Consider the following 13,006-nt stretch of genomic DNA (forward strand, 5'->3'; position numbering starts at 1 on the left):
TGAACCCACAACAGATGTGGAACTACGTCCAGAGGTAGTGACTTGTGCCACAAATTTGTCATTTCAGCTGGGCAGTAAACGCTTTGAGCGGTTTTCAAGTTGGAGGTCACTCACCAGAGCTATTGCCAGGCTCTGCCACATTGCTTACTCCTTTACAAGGGCAGCAAAAGAAGGTCCTTGCCATGGTTGGCACAACTGCAAGCTGCTCTTCAGTCCAGACCAGCTACATCATGCAAGGGTCAGAATTTTGCTTGCTGTCCAAAGGCAGGTCTATTCAGAAGAAATACATTGCTTACAAAAGGGAGATCAGGTCCCTAAACAGTGTTCTCTCAGCAAGCTTTGTCCTTTCATTGATTCTGAAGGCCTTCTCCGCGTCGGAGGACGACTGAAAAAGTCACAGCTCACAGCAGAAGAAGGTCAGCCAATTATCATGCCTGGTAAACATCATGTTACCTCCTTGCTTATCAGACACTACCATGAGCAAGTCTGCCATCAAGGACGTCACTTGACAGAAGGCACTTTGAGGAGCGCTGGTTTTTGGATCATTGGAGGAAGACGGTCCGTCAGCAGTTTGATCTACAACTGTGTGACATGTCGAAGATTGCGTGGGAGAGAGGAGGAGCAGATAATGGCAGACCTGCCTGCTGATCGCTTGAGTACAGATCCTCCATTCACCTTTGTTGGATTGGATGTGTTCGGACCATGGTGTGTCACCTCAAGGAGGACACGTGGAGGGCTAGCCAACAGTAAGCGCTGGGCAGTCATCTTCACATGTATGAGCACACGTGCCATACACATCGAGGTTATCGAATCAATGGATTCATCCAGTTTCATTAACGCTCTAAGACGCTTCTTTGCAGTTAGAGGGCCTGTCAAACAACTAAGGTCAGACTGTGGAACTAATTTTGTTGGAGCCTGCCGAGAGCTTGGGATCAGTTCCAAAGGCTGTAACAACAAGGAAGTGTCCAACTACCTGTCTGATCAGGGCTGTGTATGGCTGTTCAACCCTCCCCACTCTTCACACATGGGAGGAAGCTGGGAGAGGATGATTGGTGTCACACGTCGGATCCTTGACGCAATGTTCCTCAAGCTTGGGTCTGTTCAGCTCACTCATGAGGTCCTGACAACATTTATGGCAGAGGTAACTGCAATTGTCAATTCCAGACCACTTACTTCAGTGTCCACAGATCCAGACGAACCTCTCATCCTCACTCCTGCTATGCTGCTAACTCAGAAGATTGCTGTACCCCCTGTTCCTCCTGGTAACTTTGATGATAGTAATATCTTTAGACGTCAGTGGCATCAGGTTCAAAGCTTAGCCAACACATTCTGGGAGAGGTGGAAAAGGGAGTACCTCAGTAGTCTACAAGGTCGAAAGAAATGGAGAACGGAGAGACCTAATCTCATGGACGGAGATGTTGTTCTAATGAAAGACAATTCACTGAGGAGACATGACTGGCCCACAGGACTGATCACAAAGACTTTTCCAAGTGATGATGGAAAGGTCAGGAAGGTTGAGGTGAAAGTTGTCAGAGACAGTGTTCCGAAACTTTACGTAAGGCCAGTGTCTGAAGTTATACTCCTGTTGCAAAGAAACTCTGTGAAGTGATGTGCAGTTTGACATCCTAGGGATGCCAGGTGGGGAGTATGCTGGCAGTTAGGTATTTTCTGTTCTGTAGTTTGCCCTCTAGTGGTTGTTTTTGTGTATTCTTTTTACTCTGCAAGATCTAGCCAGAGGCAGTTTCACCTCTGTTAATCTGTTGCCATCCATGCCTTCACAAGTTGATAAACGGCATCATCTGTGAGTAATATTGTCTATTATCACCGAGACGACTTGTGTGCATTATTATTTGTTGTGAAAGCGTGATATAGTTTGTAGTTTGAATTTAATTTGAATGCATGTATAACCTAAGCTAGTAAAGTTAAGCTAGCTCATATGCCATGTGGTTTCTTTAACATTTTGATCATGAGTGTGATTTCATTTGATGTTTTATCCGGGCACTCACTGAACAGATAAATATTTTGCTCATATTTTTGAATATGTGACTTACTGGTGTGTTTGTTATATTGTATATTGATGCAACATTTTTATTGGTTTATTTCTGGTTTTGTCAACAGTTTCACACTTTTTCCTTATTAAATCATCCAACTCAACACATCGGCCTGTTCCTTGGATTTTGATTAGGAGAGTGTTTAGCTGTCTGTATAGCTGAGTCTACGTTCACAAGGACAACACTTAGTGAGGACAGAACAATGCTGTTTACAACTACGTGAATGTACTATTGCTGTGATTTATTACTGTTACTGAAGGTCCGCGGCTCCGAACCGTAGTAAAGGGACCTCTGGCTAATACGTCGGGTTCGTGTCGGGCTCGTAGCTGAAAACTAGCTTTACTTTGTTGTCTGGGTCAACTTTGGTAGCGAGAGACAGAGAGAGGCGTTGAAAGGCTGCTCCAACGGAACTTATTTTTTCCGGAGGAAAACACGAACACAGTGTACAGTTGAGTCCTAATAGCTTACTTACAACTGGGCTCGTCAGGCACTCTTCTTGGCTGCAGTGGTTATTATTATATTTACATGCTTCCAGCTCCCGTTTCTGCTCCGTGACAGCTCGGACTTTTCCTTTCTCTCCCTCCCTCGCTCACAGACACATAACGTGTATGGTAGTCCATTCTCCCTGCAGCACGGACTACACTGCCCATGAGGCTACATTCTTTAGGGCCATGCCTGTAGCATTCTGCCTTTTAGCTTAGCACAACAACAACAACAAAAAAGCGCTCTCTCACCCAGGAAACACGCAGAGAGAGAGAGCGTCACCCTGTAACCATGGCAACCGTAACGCTGCCGCCTGGAACAACAGAACATAGCTGTCAAACAAACCCAAACAGTCCTGACCCGCAACAATATGAAACAGGAAAGTACCGCCGTGTAATCCATTTATTTCAACAAAGTAACTGTATTCTAAATACCACCTTTTTAAACGGTAACTGTAACAGAATACAGTTACTCATATTTTGTATTCTAAATACGTAACGGTGGTACATGTATTCCGTTACTCCCCAACACTGCCTGTGTCCCCACTGCCCCTTGGACCTCTCTATCCCCCTTCTCAGCCCATGCCTCACCTCCGCCCGTCACTAATACAGCTGGGTCTTACAAGACTCATGCCAGAAGAGCGTCGGAAGTGGGCGGGGCCTCCTCTGTTTGCCGAGTCCCCCACATGCAACTCCATGACACCGTTTGCAGTCAGCACAGTAGATTTCTTCATTAAATCTCCTGAACCTCGGTTTCACACATTTTCTGCCCTTTTGGATCCTGGGGCAGAATTTGATTGATAGCGACTTGGTGCGTCAACTTGGCATTAAGGTGCCCCACTACCAGCCACCCAGTTATACAATCTCTGAGGTCCAGAAAAAACAGCCATGGAAAAATATGTCGAGGAGTCGCTGGAGGCTGGCTTAATTCACCTGTCTTCTTCGCTCCTCACTGCCGGCTTCTTTTTGTGGGAAAGAAGGTTGGAGCGCTCAGGCCCTGTATTGACTGTTGGGGGGCTTAACAAAATAACTAAAAAAACAAGTATCCTCTGCCTCTAATCTCATCTGCTTTTGAGTCATTGCAGGAAGCCTTCATTTTCACAAAACTGGACCTCTGAAATCACTTGGTGCCAATACGACAGGGGGATAAGTGGAAGACTGCTTTTAATATTCCTCTTCTCTTTGACTTTGAGTTTAGGGTAATGCCATTCGGTTTGACCAATGCACCGGTGGTTTTCCAGGTGTTAATAAATGATGTGTTGTGGGACTTTCTGAATTGTTTTGTATTTGTTTATTTGGATGACATTGTTATTTTTTCCCGGTCACTGGAGGAACATGTTCAGCAGGTTCACTGTTGGAGAACAAGCTATTTGTTTTTTTGGAACTTTTTATTTAGTAATTTTTGTGGTAATAAACAACCAAACAAGCAAAATTGTCACGGGCACAGGAAGGACTAGCGCAGACTGAAATCACAAGAATAGGTAGGATATTTTTCACAGTCACCAAGTGCAATATCTACAAGTGCAGGGAAACGGGTCCAGGGGGTTCTAAGGGTCACGAGGGCAGTTTTAGGGAAAACAGAGCGCGAGAGGGAAGAGAGAAGGGACAATAGAGGCAAAAACACTTGTAGCCAGACTGGGCTAGCCGGGGAGGCACAGGGCCATGACAAAAATATTAACATTCTCTGACATAAGACCATTTAAGAAAGAAAAAAGACAACAAAAAAAACCCCAAACATACCAAGATTAACACAATAACATGTCGTAGGGGAGATTTATAGCTTTATATTACAATCGCTATAGCGAATCGCTACCTCATCGTGATGGAGGGGTTTGTGTGTCCCGTGATCACAGGGGCTATGTTGTCTGGGGGCTTTTGCCCCCTGGTAGGGTCTTCCATGGCAAATTGGTCCTGGGTGAGGGACCAGACAAAGAGTTCACCCTGCCTGGGATAGGGTTACCAGGGCCCCGCCCTGGAGCCAGGCCCGGGGAGGGCGCCCGAGGGCAACCGTCTGGTGGTCAAGCATTAGTCCATGGGGCCCGGCCGGGCACAGCCCGAAAAAGGGACATGGGCCCATCTTCCTGCAGGCCCACCACCCACAGGAGGCACCGTAGGGGTCGGGTGCAATGTGAGCCGGGAGGCGGCCAGGAGCAGAGGTCCTGACAGACCGATCCCCGGCTACCAAGACTGGCAATTGGGACATGGAATGGCACCTCTCTGGTGGGGAAGGAGCCTGAGTTAGTGCGTGAGGTTGAGAGGTACCGGCTAGATATAGTCAGGCTCACCTCCACGCATGGCCTGGGCTCTGGAACCAGTCTCCTGGAGGGGGGCTGGACTCTGTCTCAGTCTGGAGTTGCCCCTGGTGAGAGGCGGCGGGCTGGGGTGGGCATCTTGGTATCCTCTAGGCTTGCTGCTGGTATCGACCAACAAATCGACCAACAAATCGATTTACTCTGCCTTACAGAAACCTGGTTGCAGCAGGATGATTATGTTAGTTTAAATGAATCAACACCCCCGAGTCATTCTAACTACCAGAAACCTCGAAGCACAGGCCGAGGGGGCGGTGTGGCAGCAATTTTTCACACCAGTCTATTAATTAACGAAAGACCAAGACAGACTTTTAATTCATTTGAAAGCCTGATGCTTAGCCTTGTCCACCCCAGCTGTAAAACTCAGAAACCAGTCTTATTTGTTATCATCTACCGTCCACCTGGGCCTTACACAGAGTTTCTCTCTGATTTCTCAGACTTTTTATCTGATTTAGTGCTCAGCTCAGATAAAATAATTATTGTGGGTGATTTTAACATCCATGTAGATGCTAAAAATGACAGCCTCAAATTGGCATTTAATCTGTTATTAGACTCAATTGGCTTCTCTCAAAATGTAAAAGAACCCACCCACCACTTTAATCACACTCTAGATCTTGTTTTAACATATGGCTTAGAAACTGAACATTTAACAGTGTTTCCTGAAAACCCTCTGCTGTCTGATCATTTCCTGATAACATTTACATTTACAATAATTGATTACACAGCAGTGGAGAGTAGACTTTATCAAAGTAGATGTCTTTCTGAAAGTGCTGTAACTAAGTTTAAGAATATAATCCACCCACTGTTATCATCTTCAATGCCCTGTACCAACATAGAGCAGGGCAGCTACCTGAACGCTACTCCAACAGAGGTCGATTATCTTGTTAATAATTTTACCTCCTCACTACGTACGACTCTGGATACTGTAGCTCCAGTGAAAACTAAAGTCTCAAATCAGAAGTACCTGACTCCGTGGTATAATTCTCAAACACGTAGCCTAAAGCAGATAACTCGTAAGCTGGAGAGGAAATGGCGTGTCACAAATTTAGAGGATCATCATTTAGCCTGGAGAAATAGTTTGTTGCTTTATAAGAAAGCCCTCCGCAAAGCCAGAACATCTTACTATTCGTCACTGATTGAAGAAAATAAGAACAACCCCAGGTTTCTCTTCAGCACTGTAGCCAGGCTGACAAAAAGTCAGAGCTCTACTGAGCCAACAATCCCTTTAACGTTAACTAGTAATGACTTCATGAACTTCTTCAGAAATAAAATTTTTATCATTAGAGAAAAAATTACCAATAATCATCCCACAGATGTAATATTATCTACAGCTACTTTTAGTACCATTGATGTTAAGTTAGAGTCTTTTTCTCCAATTGATCTTTCTGAGTTAACTTCAATAATTACTTCCTCTAAACCATCAACGTGTCTTTTAGACCCCATTCCTACAAAACTGCTCAAAGAAGTCCTGCCATTAATTAATTCTTCAATCTTAAATATGATCAATCTATCTCTAATAATCGGCTATGTACCACAGGCCTTCAAGGTGGCTGTAGTTAAACCTTTACTCAAAAAGCCATCTCTAGACCCAGCTGTCTTAGCTAATTATAGGCCAATATCCAACCTTCCTTTCATATCAAAAATCCTTGAAAGAGTAGTTGTCAAACAGCTAACAGATCATCTGCAGAGGAATGGCTTATTTGAAGAGTTTCAGTCAGGTTTCAGAGCTCATCACAGCACAGAAACAGCTTTAGTGAAGGTTACAAATGATCTTCTTATGGCCTCTGACAGTGGACTCATCTCTGTGCTTGTCCTGCTAGACCTTAGTGCTGCGTTCGATACTGTTGACCATAATATCTTATTAGAGCGATTAGAACATGCTGTAGGTATTACAGGTACTGCACTGCAGTGGTTTGTATCATATCTATCTAATAGACTCCAATTTGTTCAAGTAAATGGAGAGTCCTCTTCACCCACTAAGGTCAATTATGGTGTTCCACAGGGTTCAGTGCTAGGACCAATTCTATTTACATTATACATGCTTCCCCTAGGCAGCATCATTAGAAGACATAGCATAAATTTTCACTGCTATGCAGATGATACGCAGCTCTATCTATCCATGAAGCCAGGTAACACACACCAATTAGTTAAACTGCAGGAATGTCTTAAAGACATAAAGACCTGGATGGCCGCTAACTTCCTGCTTCTTAATTCAGATAAAACTGAGGTTATTGTACTTGGTCCTGAAAATCTTAGAAATATGGCATCTAAGCAGATCCTTACTATGGATGGCATTACCTTGGCCTCCAGTAATGCTGTGAGGAACCTTGGAGTCATTTTTGACCAGGACATGTCCTTCAAGGCACATATTAAACAAATATGTAAGACCGCTTTCTTCCATTTGCGCAACATCTCTAAAATTAGAAATATCCTGTCTCAGAGTGATGCTGAAAAACTAGTTCATGCCTTCATTACTTCCAGGCTGGACTACTGTAATTCGTTATTATCAGGATGTCCTAAAAACTCGCTGAAAAGTCTTCAGTTAATCCAAAATGCTGCAGCAAGAGTACTGACAGGGACTAGAAAGAGAGAGCATATTTCTCCTGTATTGGCTTCCCTTCATTGGCTTCCTGTTAAATCCAGAATTGAATTCAAAATCCTGCTCCTCACTTACAAGGTCTTAAATAATCAGGCCCCATCTTATCTTAATGACCTTGTAGTACCATATCACCCTATTAGAGCACTTCGCTCTCGCTCTGCAGGCCTACTTGCTGTTCCTAGAGTATTTAAAAGTAGAATGGGAGGGAGAGCCTTCAGTTTTCAGGCCCCTCTTCTGTGGAACCAGCTTCCAGTTTGGATTCGGGAGACAGACACTATCTCTACTTTTAAGATTAGGCTTAAAACTTTCCTTTTTGCTAAAGCATATAGTTAGGGCTGGACCAGGTGACCCTGAATCCTCCCTTAGTTATGCTGCAATAGACGTAGGCTGCCGGGGATTCCCATGATGCATTGAGTTTTTCCTTTCCAGTCACCTTCTCACTCACTATGTGTTAATAGACCTCTCTGCATCGAATCATATCTGTTATTAATCTCTGTCTCTCGTCCACAGCATGTCTTTCATCCTGTTTTCCTTCTTTCACCCCAACCGGTCGCAGCAGATGGCCGCCCCTCCCTGAGCCTGGTTCTGCCGGAGGTTTCTTCCTGTTAAAAGGGAGTTTTTCCTTCCCACTGTCGCCAAAGTGCTTGCTCATAGGGGGTCATATGATATGATTGTTGGGTTTTTCTCTGTATTTATTATTGTGCGATCTACTGTACAATATAAAGCGCCTTGAGGCGACTTTTGTTGTGATTTGGCGCTGTATAAATAAAATTGAATTGAATTGAATTGAATGTTGGGGTTTCTCCCGGTGGATGAGAGGGTTGTGTTCCCTTCGCCTTCGAGGCAGGGAATGGATCCTGACCGTCGTCTGCGCTTATGCGCCAAGCGGCAGTTCAGAGTACCCAGCCTTCTTGGAGTCCCTGGGTGGGGTACTGGAGGGTGCTCCTCCTGGGGACTCTGTTGTCCAACTGGGAGACTTCAGTGCTCACGTGGGCAATGACAGCAAGACCTGGAAGGATCTGAACCCGAGCAGTGTTTTGTTATCGGACTTCTGTGCAAACCACAGTTTGGCCATAACGAACACCATGTTCAAACTTAAGAGTGTCCATAAGTGCACGTGGCACCAGGACGCTCTAGGCCGCAGGTCGATGATCGATTTTGTAATTGTATCAGCAGACCTGCGACCATATGTTCTGGACACTCGGGTAAAGAGAGGGACTGAGCTGTCAACTGATCACCACCTGGTGGTGAGTTGGATCAGGTGGCGAGGGAGAACGCTGGACAGACCTGACGCGCCTGAACGTACAGTGAGGGTGTGCTGGGAATGTCTAGCAGAGGCCCCGGTCCACGAAATCTTCAACTCACACCTCCGGCAGAGCTTCAACAGCATTCCGAGGGAGACTGGGGACATTGAGTCCGAATGGACCATGTTCAGCACCTCCATTGCCGAAGCCGCTGCACTGAGCTGCGGCCGCAAGGTAGTTGGTGCCTGTCATGGTGGTAATCCCCGAACCAAATGGTGGACACCAGAGGTTAGGGGAGCCACCAAGCTGAAGAAGGAGTCCTATTGGGCTTGGTTAGCCTGTGGGACTCCGGAGGCAGCTGATAGGTACCGACAGACTAAGCGGAATGCGGCTCGGGCAGTGACTAAAGCAAAAACTCGAGTATGGGAGAAGTTCGGAGAGACCACGGAAAAAGACTTTCGGACTGCCTCGAAGAGATTCTGGCAAACCGTCAGGTGACTCAGGAGAGGAAAGCGGTGCTCTACCTGCACTGTGTATAGTGCTGGCGGAGTGCTGCTGACTTCAACTGAGAAAATTGTCGGGCGGTGGAAGGAATACTTCGAGGACCTCCTTAATCCCACTGGCACGTCTTCCGTGGCGGAAGCAGAGTCTGGGGACGAAGGGGATGACCCGCCAATCTCTGGGGGCGAGGTCACTGAGGCAGTTAAACAACTCCTTGGTGGCAGAGCCCCTGGGGTGGACAAGGTCCGCCCCGAGTTCCTGAAGGCTCTGGATGTTGTAGGGCTGTCTTGGTTGACACATCTCTACAATGTTGCGTGGAGATCAGGGGCAGTACCCCTGGACTGGCAGACCAGGGTGGTGATCCCCATCTTAAAGAAGGGGGACCAGAGGGTGTGTTCCAACTACACGGGAATCACACTCCTCAGCCTCCCTGGGAAAGTCTATGCCAGGGTGCTGGAAAGGAGAGTTCGTCGTTAGTTGAACCTCGGATACAGGAGGAACAATGCGGTTTTCGTCCTGGTCTTGGAACACTGGATCAGCTCTTTACCCTCTCGAGGATACTTGAGGGTGCCCAACCAGTCTACATGTGTTTTGTGGACTTGGAGAAGGCACTTGACCGTGTCCCTTGAGGGGTCCTGGTGGGGGTGCTCCGGGAGTATGGGGTGTCTGGCCCATTGCTACGGGCAATTCAGTCCTTATACAACCGTTGCAAGAGCTTGGTCTGCATAGCCAGCAATAAGTCGGACTCGTTCCTGGTGGGTGATGGGCTCCGCCAGGGCTGCCCTTTGTCACCGATTCTGCTCATAATTTTTATGGACAGAATTTCACTTGGGTGGTCTCAGGATCTCATCTCTGCTTTTTGCAGATGATGTGGTTCTGTTGGCTTCATCGGGTGATGGCCCGCAGCTCTCCTTGGAACGGTTCGCAGCCAAGTGTGAAGTGGTGGGAATGAGAATCAGCACCTCCAAATCTGAGGCCATGGTCCTCAGCCGGAAAAGGGTGGAGTGCACACTCTGGGTCAGGGACGAGGTCAAGTTGAGGAGTTCAAGTATCTCGGGGTCTTGTTCACGAGTGATGGGAGAAGGGAGCGCGAGTTTGACAGACGGATTGGTGCTGCGGTCGCAGTGATGCGGACGCTGTACCGGTCTGTTGTGGTGAAGAGAGAGCTGAGTGTAAAAGCGAAGCTCTCAATTTACCGGTCGATCTACGTCCCTGCCCTCACCTATGGTCATGAGCTGTGGGTAGTGATGGAAAGAACGAGATCGCGAATACAAGCGGCGGAAATGGGCTTCCTCCGAAGGGTGGCTGACCTCTGCCTTAGAGATAGGATGAGAAGTTCGGCCATTAGGGAAGGGCTCAGAGTAGAGCCGCTGCTCCTCCACATCGAAAGGAGCCAGCTGAGGTGGTTTGGGCATCTGACAAGGATGTCTCCTGGGCGCCTCCTGGGTGAGGTGTTCCGGGCATGTCCCACCGGGAGGAGGCCCCGGGGCAGACCAAGGACACGCTGGAGAGATTATATCTCTTGGCTGGCTTGTGAACGCCTTGGTATTCCCCTGGACAAGCTGGAGGAGGTGGCTGGGGAGTGGGAGGTCTGGGCTTCTCTGCTTGGGCTGCTGCCCCCGCGACCCAGCCCCAGATAAGCGGAAGAAAATGGATGGATGGATGGATATTACAATGTTCCAGAGTTCTTGTTCATTCACCCAAGTATCTGGTCACACAGTTCCATCTCTGGTAGAAGATATCCATCTTCAGTTGCAAGCTTGCTGTCATTCGTTCCATTGTGTGAACTCTTTTCAGTCTCTGTTTCCATTGTGTTATGGATGGTGAGCTTCTTTGTTTCCATTTCACAGTTTTCATTTTCTTAGCTATCAGTAAGATTTGTTTATTTAACATACTGAAGGTAGACGCCGTAACTCTTACCAGCAATGATTGGAATAAAAACAACCAACCCTTCAAATAGGGAGAGGTGTAGAATATCCCATCGTGATATATCTTTCTTTATTTGTCTAAGGAGTTTGTTATAGTTAGCTTCAAATAATTGCTTAGGCTTTGCTGTAAGTGTAATTCCCAGGTCACTGAATCCAGAGAGGTGAATCATCATTGCCTCTGATTTATTTTCATTAATCTTATATCCTGAGACTGATCCATACCTGTGTAAAATATCATCAGCAAAAAGAGCTATCTTATGAGTTATTCCTCCTTCATCCTCCATTCCTTGGATTTGTGTATTACAAGGAATGGCCTCAGCCAATGGCTCTATACTAATCGCAAAGAGGATGGGTGACAGTGAATCCCCCTGTCTCACACCCCTTTCTATCTTGAATAGATCAGAACAGCATCCATTAACCCTGACCCTTGACCTAGTCTCTTTATATAGAGTGCTGATCCATGGAACAAATGTTTCACCAAATCCCATCGTTATCAATTTTTGTTCAAGGAATATCCAGTCTACTCGATCGAATGCCTTTTCTGCATCCAAATTAAGGAACATTGATGGCATTTTATCTCTTTCTGCTATTGTCTGTAGATTTAGGGCCTTCCTTATGTTATTAGTACCTTGGCGGCCACTAATGAATCCCGTCTGATCACGTTTCACTAATTTTTTTTATATAATTTTGGATTCTAGTGGCTAGTATGGATGTTAAAATTTTGTAGTCCACACACAGGAGACTTATTGGTCAATAACTTGTACAGTTTATGGGGTCTTTTCCTTCTTTATGTAGAACTATAATAATTGCTTCTGACCATGACTTTGGAATATCTCCTGAATTTGTATACTTTGCATAGTATGGGGGTAAGTTCGTTTATCCATCTGCTCCTGGTGATTTGTTGTTTCTTAATTTGGCTATAGCTTCTTTTATTTCAATTTCACTTATGGGGTGCACTAGTTTTATTGCTTCAGCATTTGACAATTTACTTAATTTGAGAGCACTCAGAAATTTAGTACTATTTTCCTTCTGGTGTTCTTGAGCTTCTCCCTTGTACAACCCTTCATAGTATTTTGCGAAAGCGTTTGATATTTCCTTAGGTTGTGTTTCAATACAATTGGTCTCTGTGTTTCTAATTTTAGGAGCTATACGGGTGGATTGAGTCTTTCGAAGTTGGAATACCACTAACCTGCTAGCTTTATTTCCCATTTCATAACATTTCCTATTTACGTATCTAAGATTCCCTTCTGCTTTGTTTGTTAATATCTCATCTAATTGTTATCTGGCATCTTTTAGTTTTTAAATATGTCATCTTTACCTTGTTGTTTATGTTCCTTCTCTAATCTTCTTATTTCGTTTTCTAGTTCTGCCTGTTTTGCAAGCCTTTGTTTCTTTGTTCTGGCTCCAATAGAGATAAGTTTTCCCCTTATTGTGGCTTTACTGGCGTCCCATATTACTGAGGGAGAAATACTGCTATCATCATTTATAGCAAAGTATTCAGATAGAGCAGACTGTACTTCCTGTTTGACCTGTGGATTTGTTAATAATGAGACGTTCAGTCTCCAGTGTTTAAAATAATCAGACATTCCCATATGAATTTTCACAGTAACTGGGCTATGATCAGATATAGTAATTGATTGAATTGTTGTCTCTTTTGCCCTGAATAGCTCTTTTTTTGACATACAGAAAAAAATCTATTCTTGTGTAGCTTCCATGCACTTGAGACATAAATGTGAAATCTTTATCCGTAGGATGTTGATGTCTCCACACATCTACCTGTCCCAGTTCTGCCATCATACCTGAGAGACTTCTAGACATTTCGGACTGGGGTCTTGTTATTGCTGGTAATCTATCTAATTTATTGCTTAGAACACAATTGACCCCCCACCCGA

General features: G+C 45.4%; 1 protein-coding gene across 1 annotated transcript in view; it reads left to right on the forward strand.

The window, feature by feature from the left end:
* The first annotated feature begins 8,253 nt into the window (after positions 1 to 8,253).
* Positions 8,254 to 13,006, forward strand: part of LOC135933529 (scavenger receptor cysteine-rich type 1 protein M130-like) — a 58,045-nt gene continuing 53,292 nt past the window's right edge. The window contains exons 1-4 of the mRNA XM_065471611.1: positions 8,254 to 8,506; positions 8,774 to 9,179; positions 9,507 to 9,658; positions 10,052 to 10,234. Coding sequence (XP_065327683.1) covers positions 8,254 to 8,506; positions 8,774 to 9,179; positions 9,507 to 9,658; positions 10,052 to 10,234 — 994 coding nt within the window. The remainder of the gene's footprint in view (positions 8,507 to 8,773; positions 9,180 to 9,506; positions 9,659 to 10,051; positions 10,235 to 13,006) is intronic.

The sequence above is a fragment of the Pelmatolapia mariae genome, linkage group LG8 (assembly GCF_036321145.2).
Source record: "Pelmatolapia mariae isolate MD_Pm_ZW linkage group LG8, Pm_UMD_F_2, whole genome shotgun sequence".
NCBI classification, from domain to species: domain Eukaryota; kingdom Metazoa; phylum Chordata; class Actinopteri; order Cichliformes; family Cichlidae; genus Pelmatolapia; species Pelmatolapia mariae.